At 46.0% G+C, this 13,315-nt stretch overlaps 1 protein-coding gene across 1 annotated transcript; it reads left to right on the top strand.

Moving 5' to 3' along the window:
- Positions 1-4,326: 4,326 nt before the first annotated feature.
- fam89a (family with sequence similarity 89 member A) lies at positions 4,327-10,186 on the top strand. Its single transcript, XM_079525445.1, has 2 exons — positions 4,327-4,911; positions 8,652-10,186. Exons 1-2 carry the CDS (start codon positions 4,657-4,659, stop codon positions 8,982-8,984), a joined length of 588 nt encoding a protein of 195 aa, XP_079381571.1. The 5' UTR covers positions 4,327-4,656; the 3' UTR covers positions 8,985-10,186.
- The last annotated feature ends 3,129 nt before the right edge of the window (positions 10,187-13,315 follow it).

Consider the following 13,315-nt stretch of genomic DNA (forward strand, 5'->3'; position numbering starts at 1 on the left):
AAAAGGCAGCAAAGCAAAGTTCGAGTTCCGCAGAATGCTCAAATGCTCTCAATTTGGTTGTATAGGGCCTATTTAGAGTACATTTCTTAATGTGTTTTTGTGGCGTTTGCCTTTATTTTATATTTTGAATATAGGGACAGACAGTAGGCTGACAGGAAATGGGAGAGAGAGATGGGGGGATGACACGCAGTAAAGGCCGTCGGGATCGGGAGTCGAACCCGCGGCACACTGCCAGACTTGGACTACCGGCCAAGGTGCCTGGACCGCTGAGCCACGGCCCAGGATGGACCGCTGAGCCACGGCCCAGGATGGACCGCTGAGCCACGGCCCAGGATGGACCGCTGAGCCCCAATGCCCAGGATGGACCGCTGAGCCACGGCCCAGGATGGACCGCTGAGCCACGGCCCAGGATGGACCGCTGAGCCACGGCCCAGGATGGACCGCTGAGCCCCAACGCCCAGGATGGACCGCTGAGCCACGGCCCAGGATGGACCGCTGAGCCACGGCCCAGGATGGACCGCTGAGCCCCAACGCCCAGGATGGACCGCTGAGCCACGGCCCAGGATGGACCGCTGAGCCACGGCCCAGGATGGACCGCTGAGCCACGGCCCAGGATGGACCGCTGAGCCACGGCCCAGGATGGACCGCTGAGCCCCAACGCCCAGGATGGACCGCTGAGCCACGGCCCAGGATGGACCGCTGAGCCCCAACGCCCAGGATGGACCGCTGAGCCACGGCCCAGGATGGACCGCTGAGCCACGGCCCAGGATGGACCGCTGAGCCACGGCCCAGGATGGACCGCTGAGCCCCAACGCCCAGGATGGACCGCTGAGCCACGGCCCAGGATGGACCGCTGAGCCACGGCCCAGGATGGACCGCTGAGCCACGGCCCAGGATGGACCGCTGAGCCACGGCCCAGGATGGACCGCTGAGCCACGGCCCAGGATGGACCGCTGAGCCACGGCCCAGGATGGACCACTGAGCCACGGCCCAGGATGGACCGCTGAGCCCCAACGCCCAGGATGGACCGCTGAGCCACGGCCCAGGATGGACCGCTGAGCCACGGCCCAGGATGGACCGCTGAGCCACGGCCCAGGATGGACCGCTGAGCCACGGCCCAGGATGGACCACTGAGCCACGGCCCAGGATGGACCGCTGAGCCCCAACGCCCAGGATGGACCGCTGAGCCACGGCCCAGGATGGACCGCTGAGCCACGGCCCAGGATGGACCGCTGAGCCACGGCCCAGGATGGACCGCTGAGCCCCAATGCCCAGGATGGACCGCTGAGCCACGGCCCAGGATGGACCGCTGAGCCACGGCCCAGGATGGACCGCTGAGCCCCAACGCCCAGGATGGACCGCTGAGCCACGGCCCAGGATGGACCTCTGAGCCACGGCCCAGGATGGACCACTGAGCCACGGCCCAGGATGGACCGCTGAGCCACGGCCCAGGATGGACCGCTGAACCACGGCCCAGGCCTACAGTGCATTTCTGTTGGGCCAAAAACTTCTATATCCAAAACTATTCATTTTTTTAGTATTAGCCTATTTTAAATAACATTTTTGAAATAGTGAAAATCAAATGGTCATCTTCAAGCTCAGAACTCGTCATGAATCATGAATCATTGTATGATGAAGGGCATTCATTTACAAAATGTAAAAAATATGGCGATGCAAGGTTTCTGCCCGAAAGCAACAATATGGTGAAACATTCAAATGTCTTTTTTTGTATGGTATAGAAGATACGATGGAACCAAGAACAAACACAAGTCTAGTACAATATCAATGCATTCATATTTGACCTATAATATGAAGCTACTCCATGTACCAGTATGCAAATCAAAGACATGTACATGACGCTTCAGGCCATCTATTAGCTTATTAGCTAACACCATAAGTCAGTCACATATTGTGCTTTTTAGGGAGGCAGACAGTTGTGCTGCATGCCAGATTAACAGAAGCCTGTTATGACTGCGTCTACAGTAGCCCCAGGGGGGTTTGTACAGTTAGTCTAATCCTCTGATCGCATCTATGCACCCAAAAGCTCATGGAAATAGCTTATAGGCATGGACCCCCCTCCTTTAAAACCCCATAGAACAGATTGGTTTTACTGTACTCCAACACTTTAGTATAAATGGTGCAGCTGTTGGCAATCGCCGCTTGACAGCTAATTGTTTTAAGTGTGGGATTATATGAGAGACCATTTTCCCCCGAGGATCCAGATGACAACATTAACCTTGGTGTCCCTAATTTGGGCAAATTTTATATTGTTTCCTTTTTTTTTTTTTTTTTAGTTTATAGAACGTCTAATCATTGGCTAAATGTTCAAATTTCTAATCATAATGATGACCCAATTATTGCGACCGAAGGTCGCGCTTACTATGAAAACATGTCACCCACGTCTCCATATATGGTATCGCACCTCGTGACATCATGGAGACACTTAGATCTCCATATGGATCTGACCTCGTGACATCACATGACATCATGGAGATCCTTAGATCTCCATATATGGTTGTCAGTCCATCATATGTCTGAAATCAAATCATCAAACCCTCTATACTCAAGGCTCAAGGCCAGTTTTCAGAATTCATTCCATATGTTGATCTGACCCCCCCCCCCTCCATGCCAAAGCGCCAGCGCTCGCCCAGCAGCCTGCCGTCTCTACCGTCACCCAGGCGGATGCGTGCACGACCTCTCGCCCTCAGGGCGTACGACTTACTGGTACATGTGATTGTGCATGTATAGTGTACAAGCTATAGGCCTGTGCGTGCGTGCGTGCGTGCGTGCGTGCGTGCGTGCGTGCGTGCGTGCGTGCGTGCGTGTGCGTACTGCGTACACACATGCAACAGCACACCACATGTTCTGCTGTTGCTGAGGAGCGTGTGTTGGTCCTTTTGTTTCTTTACTTCATAGTTGTATTGTTGTTGTTGTTCTGGGGTTGAAGGCCGCAGGCCTCCCGGGGGGGTTGGGGGGAGTCGGAGTGAAGCCCACCATCTGTCCCAGTTTATCCCACCAACACTATTGTTCCTCCTCAGGCACACTTTTATCATCATGACCTCCTCAGATATATATGTCTATATTATGTTCTGGCGTTGGGGTGGGCTGGGGGGGGGGGTGTTTGTTTGTTTGCAGGCGGGAGACATGTATACATACACGGTACACGCATACATTCTCCTTAAATTGGTAGACTATTGATCTTAACCCATTTTGGCCTGACGTCAAAATAAAAAAAAAGTCTTCTGAAAGAATATATATTCAAAGATTTGTGCCGCATTTTTACGATTTTTCAAAAATAGCAGACCTACAAGCTCATAGCGCGCCACTCGGTGGCGCGCTATGAGCTTGTAGATCTGCTATTTTTCAATAGCTAAAGTATAACATAATGCTTAGTTAAAACACCAAAATCTGTCTGTCCTTCTAATCTGTCTGTCTGTCTGTCTGTCTGTCTGTCTGTCTGTCTGTCTGATCTATCTGTAGAAGTGTATATTTGTACGTCTCTAAATGTTTTGATGAATTGAACAAGATGGACCCTCTTGTAAACAAGACTAACAAGTGTAATGCTTTATTGGGTCGTCCACTCACAGTTAACAGTCTTTGTATTGAGTTTGTGCTTGAAATGTACTGTAATTCTGCAAACTGTTAATACATATTTCAATCAATCAATGTCTTCTAATATATCTGGGTCTATCTTTTTTCTACGAATACTATAAACACCATGGTGGGAAATAAAGTTGATTAAAAAAAAATATCCACCCCTCTCAGCATCCATGTCATAAATTATGAATAATGCAATAATCCCCCAGGCAGCCAGCCAGGCAGGCAGCCCCCCCCCCCCCCCCCCCCCAGCAGGCAGCAGCAGGGAGAGGAGACGCCCAGCCCACCACCATGGCCCAGCCAGAGCCACTGCCAGTCCTGTCACTCCTGTGTGTTTAAAACAGGGAGAAGGGGAGAGAGGAGACGCCCAGCCCACCATGGCCCAGCCAGAGCCACTGAGCCAGCCAGTCCTGTCACTCCTGTGTGTTTAAAACAGGGAGAAGGGGAGAGAGGAGACGCCCAGCCCACCATGGCCCAGCCAGCCACCAGTCAGTCCGGTGTGTTTAATAAACATGGAGCAGGGAGAGGAGACGCCCAGCCCACCACCATGGCCCAGCCAGCCACCAGTCAGTCCGGTGTGTTTAATAAACATGGAGCAGGGAGAGGAGACGCCCAGCCCACCATGGCCCAGCCAGCCAGCCAGTCAGTCCGGTGTGTTTAATAAACATGGAGCAGGGAGAGGAGACGCCCAGCCCAGCCAGAGCCAGCCAGCCAGTCCTGTGTGTTTAAAAGCACAGGAAGTGGATTGCTTTGCAGCTCAGCTCAGCTCAGCTCAGCTCAGCTCAGCTCAGCTCCACACACAGTCACAGTCAGTGATAGATTAGTAGCTCTGCTCTCTCCGCCGTGGCTTGGCTCTGCTCTGCTCTCCCCCCATGTAATGTAACCAAGAAGCGAGCCATTGTCGTTCTATTCGGTTCAAGAAGACAGAAGACGTGGTGGTGGTGGAGGAAGAAAGACAGACAGACAACGTTCCGTCGTCGCGTTTCATCGTATATAGAAGCTGGAGATTGTTGTTGTTAGGGAGAATTTAATCTTGTTGTTTTATATATAAGAGACGATATGAACGGTAAATCCACGAACGGCTCGGGCGGCGGCATGCTGGCCTGCATCGAGGGTCTCCCCCCGCTGCCCAAGAGCCTGAGCGGCTTGCTGAACTCCAGCGGCGGCTCCTGGAGGGACATGGAGCGCATGTACGTGAAGAAGACCATGATCCAGGACGACCTGAGCCGGGGACGGAGCCACCAGGACAGCCTGATGGCCAGCAAGCCGCCGGCCAACCTGGACGCGGCTCTGGCGTTGCTCCGGAAAGAAATGGTACTATTATTAAAAACTACAACATAAACATTCAGATGAGGTCTGGGACTGGAGGGGAGGGAGGGAGGGTGGAAACTAGTACTGGTGGAATTGTGTTCAATTGGGCGGAATGATAATGTTTTCCACGGTTCTTTGATCGGAGCGTGTTCTGTGTTCTTCTAGTCGGCTGCCCTGCTGCTATAGATCAAAGCCAGGCACACGATTATTATCAGGCCTAAAACTTTAGGTCACATTTTTCAGCTTGACACCTTTGATCGGCCACGTTAAAAAAAATGAACACACACGACAAAACATGGCTATGTAATGCGTAACATGTCTCCTCGAGGAGAGGAAAAAAGCAACAATTGCATTCAGATATAGATATAGCCTATAATATATATATTTCTTAAAGATGGGTGGATCCAAGATTTGTCATTGCCTTTTTTATGTTATGTCGCTGCAGTTTAAATGTTTAATCCTATCTGTCTATGTTTTGATTGTTGTGTTTTATGTTATATTTGCTGAAACTATATATATGGCAACAATGACCCCATGTTAGTTTAGCCTCGACAAATCCATGTCAGGCTCATGTTTCTAGGACTTATTTAAAACGGCAAAAATCCCTTATATTGCTACTTGTAACAGTGTAGTAAGTAGTAAAGTACAGCATATCACATTGCTAAGTTGTCGTTGGACCGAGAACACAAATGTCACCACCCTGCTAGTGTTGTTGCTATTTGACACTAAGTTATTTAGCTTGTATTGTTTTTTTTGTCATTGCAATTTGTTTGGGAAAACATTGTAGCTGGCAGTTCACACACACACACACACACAAGACACAACACAACGTACCCCCAGCTGTAATATTGGCTTTCTATTTATTTTTTTTAATCTATACAAAATGATCTCCATGATTTCTTTATCAACCTGTCAATAATTTAATCAGTAGTTGTCATGAGTGTAGTTCTTTCTACAAGTGTAGTAGTCCCCCCCCCCACCCCCCCCACCCCCTAGCAGCTAAAGCTAAGATGCACATGGGAGCATATTAGATATAAGTTCTAGCATGACACATTCAGTAAGGCATCAAAATCGTGCCACTTTCCTCACATTTTAACCCTTGTAGTTAGATTTACATGGGCTGTCTTCTGAAGGAAAAACCAGTATGGATTTCTTGCCCAGCCCCAGGCTAAAAATACCAGGCGTACCTTAAAAACTGGAGGAGTCTGCACGCACAGTACACACACACACACACACACACACACACACACACACACACATACATCAACTTAAACAAGTCTCAGAAGGATCTGTGGCTTGGGAATGAGGCAAGACAAGCTTTTGGTTGAAATCTGCATCAAGCCTCTGCCACCACACTAACTCTACTTCTTTAGCTGTAGCTTGCAGTTTAAATGTTTAAGACATGCAATGAATAGAATAACAGTTGCCTGTACATGTTTTTTGTTGTCCGCATGCGTCAGCTACTCGGCTTGTAGTGCTATAATATAAAGCTGATATTGTAATGTGGTAATGGGTATTGTCTCCTCACAGCTCTTGTGTGTTGTTGGTTGGGTGTGTTGGTATCTTTAGATGACACATTGTGTGTTTGTGTGGCGTTTGATGACGTATCGCTGGAACTAAATTGTATTGAAGTAGGCACTAAAAGATTGCACGGTAAAAATCTACCGGAGTCGATTTCACATTAACCCATTTTAGACCCAAGTTCGATTCTACAAATGTCTTCCAAATCATGACAGTTTTCAGAATAACCTATGTTTCTATGTCAGTGGTTCTCAAACTGTTTTATGTCAAAGACCCCCAGAATTATATATATGTAATTGGCCACCGACCCCCATCTGAAAATATGTTGTTCCAGGGAGTCGGGGACCCCCCAGAAGCAAAGATTTGAGTTAAAAAAAAGTTTGCTCTGAAAGAATATCTATTCAAAGATTTGCGCCACATAAAAAAATAGCAGATCTACAAGCTCGTAGCACGGCACTCTGTGTCGTGCTATGAGCTTGTAGATCTGCTATTTTTCAACAGCTAAAGTATAGGGGGAGAGCGTAGTGACGTGTTCGGTAGGATTTTGGCTTATTTGGGCGCCATCTTCCTGCCTACATGTAGGCTAGTAGGATGCTAGGCTACTTGGCTGCCAGTCTGTAGTTCCATCTTCCTGCCTACATGTAGGCTAGTAGGATGCTAGGCTACTTGGCTGCCAGTCTGTAGTTCGTAAGTTTGCTTGTCAGTGACGCTGGTGTGTACACTGTCACTGCAGTACACCATCTTCCATCTCTCTACTATCTTTGACATGTCACAACTCTTCTACTCTATGGCTCTGGATCGACGGTGGTATTATTCATTATTGTTCGGGTGTGCTGATCTGATAGCCGCCTCCCCTCCCCTCACGTCAAAACAGTTCTCAATGTTGGTTTACATCTTACTTGACGAGAATACACGTGGACATATCCTTATGGAACCAGGGAGAGGCGGAAAAACACCACGAGAGTGACGAGTGATCAGTCAAACATGTGTTCTCTCCGCAGTAAATAAATAATCTGTCTGTATGCGATCTGACCATTATTATTTTGATTTACACTGTCATGCTCGTTTGAGGACAGGTAGAGAACAGAGCATACATGTGTTTGGGAATGTTGCTGAAGGTTATGTTATTTTGTCAGCTGACGCCCAAATCAAAGAAACCATACAGCGTGTATTTAATTATTTGATATCTGTGACAGTCGGCTCACTGTGAGGGTACAATGGAAGCATAATTCTGACAGCCCGCGGTGTCAAGTTAGGGTATCAAGTTATTTATGCTATTTTGTCATCTGACACCCAAACCATACAGTGTTTATTTAATTATTTTATATCTACAATGGTATATGTCTCCACAGTGAGGCTGGGAAATGTAGCCTAGCAGCCTACTACTATAGCCTACTGGTAGGCAGGAAAATGGCAACCAGAATAACCCGTTCTGAGTGAAACTCCTCCCTACTCGCCCTATAACCCTATAACATAATGCAGACGGGAACCCCTTTTGGTGTTTCAAGCATTATGTTATACTTTAGCTATTGAAAAATAGCAGATCTACAAGTTGTGTAGTGTTGTAGGTCTGCTATTTTTGAAAAATCGTGAAATGTGGTGCAAATTTTGATTATATGTTCTTTCAGAGCGAACGTTTTTAACTCAAATCTTTGCTTCTGAGGGGTTCCTGGAACAACATATTTTCAGATGCGGGGGTCGGCGGTCAAATACATATAATTCTGTGGCTCCTTGACATGAAATAGTTTGAGAACCACTGCCATAGAAACATGGGGTTTTTCAGAAAACTTATAGGATTTAGAAGATATTTTGTAGAATCGTCCTCAGGTCTAAATGTGTTATCCATTTTGGGCGGGAACCCCTTTTGGTGTTAGGCTGCATTATGTTATGCTTTAGCTATTGAAAAATAGCAGATCTACAAGCTCATAGCGCGCCACCGAGTGGCGCGCTACGAGCTTGTAGGTCTGGTATTTTTGAAAAATCGAAGAACGACTGACATAGAAACATAGCTTTTTTTAGAAAACTGTCAGGATGTAGAAGACATTTTTAGAATCTGATCTCAGGTCAAAATGTGTTAAAACACCAAGAGGTTCATCCCGTCCTCCTGAACGTGTTCTCCACCCTCTCCTGTCCTCCTAGGTGGGCTTGCGGCAGCAGGACATGTCCCTGCTGTGTCAGCTGTGGTCTCTCTACCTAACCCTAACCCTCTCCTGTCCTCCTAGGTGGGCTTGCGGCAGCAGGACATGTCCCTGCTGTGTCAGCTGTGGTCCCTCCACGAGTCCATCCAGGAGTACAAGGGCAGCTGCCACGACCTGAGCGCCGCCTCCAGCGCCGAGATGGAGAACGGCTACTTCGACGAGGACGACGAGTACTACCAGGAGGCGGGGCCGACCACGCCCGGCGGCGAGCAGCCCGACGACGACGAGGACGGGGGGACGACGTCCGCCAAGAACGGCGGCGGTGGCAGCAACGGCGGCGTCGGCGGTGGCGGCGGCAGCAGCAACGACAGCAGCAGCAGCAGCTGGCTGCAGGACTCGTTTCACGTCACCATCTGAGGGCCGCTGTCGTTGCGTTCCCCTCCCTGCCGCTGTCCCGGAAAGGTGGAAAGCCAGACCTCCGAGTACATTGGGGAGATAAGACTGGGTTTGCGTGTCTGCGTGTCTGCGTGTCTGCGTGTCTGTGTGTGTGTGTGTGTCTGTGTGTGTCTGCGTGTGTGTGTGTGTGTGTGTGTGTGATGACCGTATGGCCAGGGACAGGAGAGTGTGTGTGTGTGCTGTGGTATCCCGTTACCACATTGGGTTACAACAACAAGAAGTGTAACGAGACCAATTTTCAGGAGAAACTTTCACTCCTCAGGTGACAACGTACCCCTGCCTGCTGCTTGTGTTGCAGAATTAACCTGCTATACTTTCTTTTTTTTTGCAGTGTGACCAGCAGGGTATGATGACTCTTACAGTCTTGAGTGATTTATGTAGGCGGTTTTTTCTAACGGGGTCATTAATTATCACCCTCGCGAAACACTCAGGAGTTTGAGACGTTTTGTCCTAAGAGACAGGAGACGACGCCCCCAAGACTTGTTAACTCTAAAATGAGGCAATACCTTTTTTACATAACCAGCTCTGCTGCCCCTTGTATGGGAGGTTTTTGCTAGCTAATCACCTGTTTTTTTTTTTTTTTTTTTTGGCAGAACTTTTTACATATAAAATATAAATGGATTATTTATTATATAATATAATGTTTCCTTTTTTTTTTTTTTTTTTTTCATATTAAATCCTCCGTGGACGTCTTAGAGTTTGAATCACAACCCGAGTTGGGCAAGCACATATCCCCCAGCTGTTGTGTTTACAGGGTTGAAATCTCATAGACTGGGACTTTGGAAATGGAAGAATGGGATTCTTGAATTCTGTTATCAGTGTTAATGATGGGGGTTGGGGGGGGTGGGGGTGACGATTCTCTACCAGAGCTGGAATTGTAATCCATGTGACTGTATGCGTGTGGCATATACACAACCCAAGCCTAAAGAGAGTGAAGTCTTCATTGGAAGGACGATGATAGACAAGCTGAAAATCACCGGGAAAAAATGTAAAAAAAAAAAAAATGTATGAAAATGAGATGATGTCTGTACACGTGAGTGGACATAACTTTTTTTTCCTTCTTTATTTTAGCTGTAAGCTGGAGCAGACATTTGTTATGAAAATGTGAAATGTTCCAAAAATGCTGGAAACGGTTTGAACTGTAGGTGTTAACCCATTTTGACCTGGGAACGACAGTTTTCTGAAAAAGCTATGTTTCTATGTCAGTCGTTCTTCGATTTTTCTAAAATAGCAGATCTACAAGCTCGTAGCGCGCCACCGAGTGGCGCGCTACGAGCTTGTAGATCTGCTATTTTTCAATAGCTAAAGCATAACATAATGCTAACACCAAAAGGGGTTCCCGCCCAAAATGGGTTAAAGAAAAGAAAGAAGTCCTACTTCTTTTCAACCTCGTCGTCGCTCGCTTGTCCAACCCTCGTAGATTTTACCAACTGAATACAGGGTACATTCGTTGTTTTTTTCTTTTCTTCTACCAATTTCAACAGTATGTTTACTATTCCATACTGTATATACAACTATTAATATATATATATATATACATATATTATACGACAATATAATATAGGAATCCAATATCACTATAACAGCCTCTGCAGCAGCATCCAGCCTACGGCATTTGAACTATGCGTGTACTACGACTATGTGTACTATACGACTATATGTGTACTATACGACTATACGTGTACTACGACTATACGTGTACTACACATAGGCTCTAGGCCTGCCTATGGTGTTAGAGCGGGGGTGCCCAAAAGGTAGATCAGGATCTACCAGTAGATCACACAGGCTGTGCAGGTAGACCACATGACATGCCCCTAAAATATACAATTTAAATAAACTACTTTTGGCATCAGCCACTTGAATTCAGGTGACTTCATTGGATTGACATAAAAAAAGAACAGCTCAAACCCACAATGCAATAGTTGTCAAAAGTGTTTTACACAAACATCAGTAGTACAAAAAAAGAGGAAAAAAAGTGCATTTGTCTAATATGTAACTACTTTCAGCAATGGGATAATATATGTTTTTGGTGGGTAGATCTGGTTGACCTGGTCATTTTGAAAGTAGCTCTCAAGTCTAAAAAGTGTGGGCACCCCTGTGTTAGAGAGATGTTTCACTTCACAAGCATAATGTATAGCCTGGCAATGTTTATGTCATACCTGCCAAGTTGAGGGGCAGTTTAATTCTGGAGCTTTGTCTTTTAGAGGATTTGTTTTGTTTTTGTTTTTGTTTGTTTGATCACAGACCTGATTGTAGGCTATGGCTGTGCTAACAAAGCAAGTTAGAAACCATTTGGAGCTCATCCTCATATGCACCCTATATTATAAAAGACTACCATGCTAAGTCAGTAACACCCAATTGTATGCCTATCTTTGTGGCCCTCTTTTCTTTGCTAATAGTAGTGGGATATTTGGTTTGAAACCTCACACAAAAGAACCCACAAACAATGGGAGCATTACTTATGTGCATATTTTTACCCTCCATTGTCCCATGCTATGCGTTTACACCTACCTAAAATGAAAGCCTGGGTATTATCGAGGCTAACACCTACCTAGACCAAACCTTTTGGATGTCCAAAATACAACTTGCTTTGTGCTGCTTTATTATGGTGAGCGGTCTGTGCCGTCTTCCACGGTCTCTAGAACCATTTAGGCCTGACGTCGAAATTAAAAAAAAAAAAGTCTTCGAAATCCTAACTGTTTTCTGAAATACCCACGTTTCTATATCAGTGGTGCTCAATGTTTCATGTCAAGGACCCCCAGAATTATGTGTAATTGGCCACCGACATTTTCACGATTTTTCAAAAATAGCAGACCTACAAGCTCGTAGTGCGGCACTCGGTGCCGTGCTATGAGCTCGTAGATCTGCTATTTTTCAATAGCTAAAGTATAACATAATGCTTAAAAACACCAAAAGGGGTAAAAGCGCCATGTCTAGTCTGTAGCAGTCAACTCCACAACTGCTTCTCTGAAATATCGGAGCCATAATATTTATACCACAGGACTTGATTCATAAAATGTGCTTTTGACTAAATTGTATTGGGTGATGTGAAATTGAAAATAAGTTCTGTCACAGGCCACCTAGTAGACAGTGGATAAAGATTAATAGGATCTTTATCCCTATAATTATTATCCTATTTATCTATTACCCAAGGAAGCAATTTCAAAACGTATCGGGATGATTGACTTGTTTTTGTCACCAAAGTATTTAAAAATACATCATGACTTTGCCTTGATTTAAATTCATTTTGAAATGAGGCCCCCTGTTCCTCCATATGGCTCTGTAAAATGTCCAACATAATATCAACATAGTGTAGAAATGCCATAGCCTGTATACATCCTCTTCCATTATGTCTGTAGACGGGTCCAATATTTTTGTGCTTGTGGTACACAAACCAAAGAAAGTATAACACTCTGAAATTGCTGTTATTCGTCAAGAGCAAAATGTACAGAACTCGCTTCTCACAAATTGTTAAATTCCAGCTGTTGGAAACAAATTATTGATGTATTTCGAGAATGTTTTTAAAGCAATGCATTTACGGGAGGGAGTCTGCATTTTAATGTGCATCTGTGACAAAGGGATTTTGAGACTTGGAAAAAGACAATTCTTAACACTTCATTATATTGCTCTGCTAAAGTTCTGCACGTGCAGTCTGCTTACTTTTTTGTTAGGAATCATTTTTGGGCTGTTTAAGTTAAATGGTAACCAAGACATTACTTTCTGGTTACATGCTAATTGTCATACAGACTTGCAAGTCTAATTCCTCTTTAGTCATTAATATTATAAAATGCATACATTCACATGCCAAAAAACACAGTATGGCTAGCGATCAGTTAGGACTACGAAGTCACTTTGATATCTCAGACGCTGCCTGTAGTAGCCGTCTCCCAACTTATCTTCTGGCCTCTTGAGTAGGTCTACAAAACACAGAAGTTCCAGATGAATCATGATGAGATTATCTCCAGTAAAAACCTGTAATGAATTTACTTGAATGTTTTGTGCAGAATGTTTGGTTTGTACTATAGATTCATATCTATAAATGCTAATGATTTTGTATTCGGAGTGGGTCTCTAGGGCCAAGTCTATTGATTCTGCGCAGTCGATCGCAGTCGATCCACAAGTCGTCCATTCTTCACGTATTGCAGCCACAGCCCCCCCCCCCCCCCCCCCCTCTCTCAGTATAAGCCAGTATCCCCCGGACAACCACTCTGTCTTCATCACCAGTACAGAGAAAGTAGGCCAGGCCTGGACCTGAATGCAAGTGGAGCTTCATTCACATCATCTATTGTGGA

Source organism: Electrona antarctica, assembly GCF_951216825.1.
Source record: "Electrona antarctica genome assembly, chromosome: 17".
Taxonomy (NCBI): Eukaryota; Metazoa; Chordata; class Actinopteri; order Myctophiformes; family Myctophidae; genus Electrona; species Electrona antarctica.